Source organism: Pinus tabuliformis, chromosome 8 (assembly GCF_031772625.1).
Source record: "Pinus tabuliformis cultivar Carrire ecotype Pingquan chromosome 8, CPIR1, whole genome shotgun sequence".
NCBI classification, from domain to species: Eukaryota; Viridiplantae; Streptophyta; class Pinopsida; order Pinales; family Pinaceae; genus Pinus; species Pinus tabuliformis.
In genome coordinates, this window is record NC_142294.1 from 981,345,571 (window position 1) to 981,350,363 (window position 4,793).

The 4,793-nt window shown below is 39.6% G+C and overlaps 1 protein-coding gene across 1 annotated transcript; it reads left to right on the forward strand.

The window, feature by feature from the left end:
• Positions 1 to 293: 293 nt before the first annotated feature.
• LOC149238711 (protein PNS1-like) lies at positions 294 to 4,456 on the forward strand. Its single transcript, XM_089373165.1, has 7 exons — positions 294 to 903; positions 1,044 to 1,292; positions 1,393 to 1,805; positions 2,058 to 2,448; positions 2,601 to 2,717; positions 3,007 to 3,240; positions 3,661 to 4,456. Exons 1-7 carry the CDS (start codon positions 886 to 888, stop codon positions 3,793 to 3,795), a joined length of 1,557 nt encoding a protein of 518 aa, XP_089229291.1. The 5' UTR covers positions 294 to 885; the 3' UTR covers positions 3,796 to 4,456.
• Positions 4,457 to 4,793: the final 337 nt, after the last annotated feature.

The following is a 4,793-nucleotide window of genomic DNA, read 5'->3' on the forward strand; positions in this document are numbered from 1 at the left end:
GTGTAACATAATGTTGTTGTAAAAGATAATTTAATTACAAATTTGACATAAACTTGGCAGAGGGAATAGAGTTTCAATTCGATACGAGTGCAGTGTATGGTGTAACGATGCTTCCAAATTCAGACACCGTCCTTGGTAAATTCTAAAAAAATCATATGTTTTATAATGGTAATTCGGAAAATTCACGAAAATTGTTGGAGTAACCTCGATGATACAGAATGCTTAAAGTGCACACCAAGGTAATATTTTCGTACATTTTAAATATAATGTGAAAGATACGTAAACAAATGTGACTCTAATGAGAGTGATTTACATATTGATATCAGAAACCAGATTTGGGTCAAAGGAGGTTTGCATCTGGGAGGACGATTTCTGCGTATTAATCCGGTATGGACTAATTACTGGAAATGACTCGACTCGACTGTTTTCTTTCGTCATTGTGTCGTCTCATACAGCATCTTGCCATGATCGCGCAAAGTCAGGAACTTTCCTCCCGTTAACCATGATGGCTGAAGTGTTCACATTTTTTCCCCTTTGAAATGCCCAAATTTTGGACTGAAGTGTTCACATTTTTTCCCCTTGAAATGCCCAATTTTTGGCCGTGATTGAACCTCCTGGGACATATTATTATTTTTTTATATGATTTTCTAGAGCATGGTGGCATTCTGATAAGAAACTTGTATGGGACTGCAAAAGCAAAGAAGGCAAGTCAGACGTAACTCTTTCAAGGGATAAGCATGGGGATGTACAAGTAGAATACCTTGAGGGGCTACTCTGTTTTTCCCTGTGAGTCGGCGACTTCAGACAAACGCCATTGTTTTCTAGGCCCGTAATCTGAATACCTCGTGAGAAGGAAAAAAGCATCGAGCATTATTGAAGTTCACCATGAATGCTGAAAACAGTGTAAGAATCTGACTCCTTTATTAGGACTTTTTTGTGTAAAACTGCATGGAAACTGTGCTGTCGACAGAATGTATAGATTCCACAAAGGCTAATTTAGGTGGTCCCAAAATTAAATCAATGCTATAAACTATTTTCTCCAGGTCGAAGAATTTCCCGAGATACAAGCAGAAGGAAGTAATCAAAACTCACAAATGGACGGTACCGAACTTGAAGTACCAGTGCAAAATCAGCCTTACTCTAGTCCTAGTCCTAGAGTACAGGAAATGAGGAGGTCTAGAAGTCAGATAGGCAATCAAATCGCCCCAATGGACATGGTTCCTTATTCCAATGATCGCAACGGCAATGGTAGCAGCAATATCACAGTCGCTGAACCCACTCATATACGCAAGGCTAGTTATTTGATGCCCAATCCACAAAATTTCCTTCAGACTACTGTTTTCAGGTTTCTTGTTAAAAAAATGGCCATTTCTTTCTTTCTTTCTTGTGCAGAGACAAGAGAACTACAAGATAGATACAAGTTCAAGGGTTTGTCGGAATCGTCTGAGTGCATTCCTCTTTCTGTTCCATATTGTAATAGCCATTGGAGGGGTTGGGTACTTGGGCTTCCTAGGAATTCAGAAAGCTTTCATGGGGGGTAAAGAGAAATTCCACATGGAGCACTGGTATCCTCAGCTGGCAGCCGCTGCAGCAACAGGGGCAGTGTTTTCCTGCGTATGGGAAGCAGTAATCCGGAGGTTTCCGAATATTATGGTAAGAGGGATTATTTGGTCGAGCCCTGTACTGAGCTTTACAGCTGCTATGGTATTGGTTTCAACATCGATTCCAGCTAGTGTTGGTGTGGGAATGGTATTGGTCGTATTTTCAGTAGCCCAAGCCCTATATGCCTGCTGGGTTACCCCAAGGTATGCAAAAAAATACAATATATATAATATTCCTTTTTCCAACTTTACACCATATAGTTATTTCATTGATGGGAATTTTGATCGCATTAAAGTGTATGGGTGGGCTGATTGTCTAGCTTTCTACTCTTTTTTGGATCCGTGGACTATGCTTGTTTGTTAGGTTTCTACTATGTGTATGAAACAACAATGATATAGTTATTTTGTAGTGTTTTGGATCATTTCTATGATTAAAAAATCTCCCCTCTTATACAGGATGGAATATGCAGCGACTATATTGTCCAGGGCCCTCGCTCCAACTCCAACCGGCAAATTGATCACAGATCTTTATCATCCATCATACTGGACAGTTATAGCAGCTTTTGTATGGACTTCTGTATGGAGTCTGGGAATAGTAGGAGCTATCGGCAATGGCTATGGATTTGTGGTCCTCATTATCTTCGGTCTCCTTGTCAGTTTTGCATGGACCATGGAAGTTCTCAGGAATGTATTGAATGTCACAGTTTCGAGGGTTATCGCCCTATTTTATATGCGCGGGATGCAATCAGACACCATGTTTTCATTCCAAAGGGCTTTCACAACTTCCTTAGGAAGCGTCAGTCTGGGATCGATTATGGTTCCTGTGATCGAGTCCCTCAGAGTTGTGGTAAGTCGTTTAATTGCTTCTCTGTCATTCAACAGTTAAAGGAATCGACGACGAATAGCTGCATTCATTCATTAATGCTGTCTGAAGAGGCGACTTTACTGGAAAATGCAGTAGAGGGGATATGTAGGCCTGAGTCCCTTAGTTGTGTGCAGGCTCGGATTGTGAATCTAGTGGAAGGAGAGGACGAATTCATGTTTTCCTTTGCACATTGTTGCCTCAGAGTGATGGAGTTTACTTTCCATTTTGGCAATAGCTGGGGTTTTGTTCAGGTATGCTTTCTTTTTTTATTATCCTTTGTTCTTGACATAGGTCTAATGGAGTTTTTATGAAAATCTGGTTTGGCCGCCCAATTCGTTTGAGAAAACGTAAACTCTGTGCATTAGAATCAGGATATTCAAAAAAGTTCGAAAGGAATTATACCCTTACGAAGGAACCATGATTATGAGTCTAAAATTCAGGGACTTGCAATGGGCTGCGGTCTTAAGAGAAGGTTTTCTTGATTGAATGTATTGCCTGCTCATAAATGCTAATTCAATGTCCCTTTGTTCTGGATCACAGGTTGCAGCCTATGGTAAGGGGTTTGTGGAAGCATCAAGAGACACGTGGGATTTGTTTCTAGAAAGAGAACTAGAACCTGTCGTAAACAGAGACATCACAAGCGCTCTCTGTTTTCTGAGTGGCATAACGGGAGGGTCACTCTGCATAATCGTCTCTGGGTCCTGGACCTTCGCAACCCACAAAAGCTTTACTGCTACAGTCTCATTAATATCCTTCTTCATTGGATATTTCATGGTAAATGGATCTAAATATTATTGCTACTATATGACGCTCTTTGCCTGGGAATCTGGGATAGGTTAACTTTTTTACTATGTTTTTGAAATTTGGGGATCTGCAAAGAATTCAAATCCTGCCAGACATTGTATGGATATGTCAGAACGATGTGTGCCTGACTGTGGATTGGGCAAAACATTTCTATCCAGCCAGCAGATTTCCCCTTTCTTGTGGTCATAACCAAGAATTTGGAGTAACTGATGCCCATCCATCTGATGAGGGGAAATGTGCAGGGGAAGATGGAAATTAGACACATCTGTATGATGTCTGAGTATCCAATGATGCCATTACATGCACTTACAGGATATAATTGTTTTTCCTGAGGTCAGTAGAGGAGGCCTAGTCTCAAATTCTTATGTTCTTGTTTTTATGATTTTTCAGAGCAGGATCGCGATGGCCATGCCACAAGCCTGTGTATGTGCGTACTATGTATGTTATGCAGAGAACCCTAACAACAGGCTATTTGATGACACTATTCCTGACCGTATCAAGTATTTCAAAGGTTTGCCAGTGTGAGAAATCTATCAGGTGTCTTCCATGTATCATCCATTTCTCCAGATCATCTAATTCCGGGTCCGAGTCCCCAACAAAGGTCCGAGCAGGCTGAACATTCAACAAATACAACTGATGTATGCAGATAACAACTGCGCTTCTGCAAAGTAATCCATTGTATAGACCACAATCCGAAGGGAAAGGGAATTATTCAGCAACTCAACTCATGATGGTTATTGCTGTTGTTTTGTAATACTCATAATTCGTCTCTACCATCACGGATCATACCTCCTTTCATGTGTTGATCAACACAACAAAGCATTGTATTCAGCAGTTGCAGAAACAAACTAAAATCAGATAACTTGTGTGACAGACGGACTGAATTCCATACCAGATAGGCATGTTTGTCACGACCAACGCTTTCTCCTGCTCTGCTCACCTACAACTCTGAAGAGTCGCCGATAGCTGATTTGTTACACTTTATCCCCGCCTCAATATTTTGTATAGTAGCGGGTATATACACGGCGCCGTATGTATAGAATTATTACGGAATGTCAGTAGCGGGTATATACACGGCGCCGTTTGTATAGAATTATTACGGAATGTCCGTAGCGGGTATATACACGGCGCCGTATATACACATGAGAGGGTTTAATAGATATTATTATTACTTTTTAACCACCTAGGAGGAGCATAGCTTGGGGTTATCCCTCTCGTTCATCTTCATGTTATTAGCTTCATAAATCGAGATAAATAGTAGGGAAGAAATGTTTAATATACATTTATTTTAACTTCAAATCTGTAGCACTTGAACATTAGATTGTTGCATTTATTTAAATGGTTATTAGACATTATTTTAACCATATATATTAAAAAAAGGTGTATCTTACAATTTGCAAACACATTTATAAATATAATTTAACTAATAAATGAAATAAATCTTACCATTTGCAAATATATTTGTAAATATAATTTAATTCATAACTCTGGTTTGTTTTATTTTTTTGTTTTTTTTTTTCAAT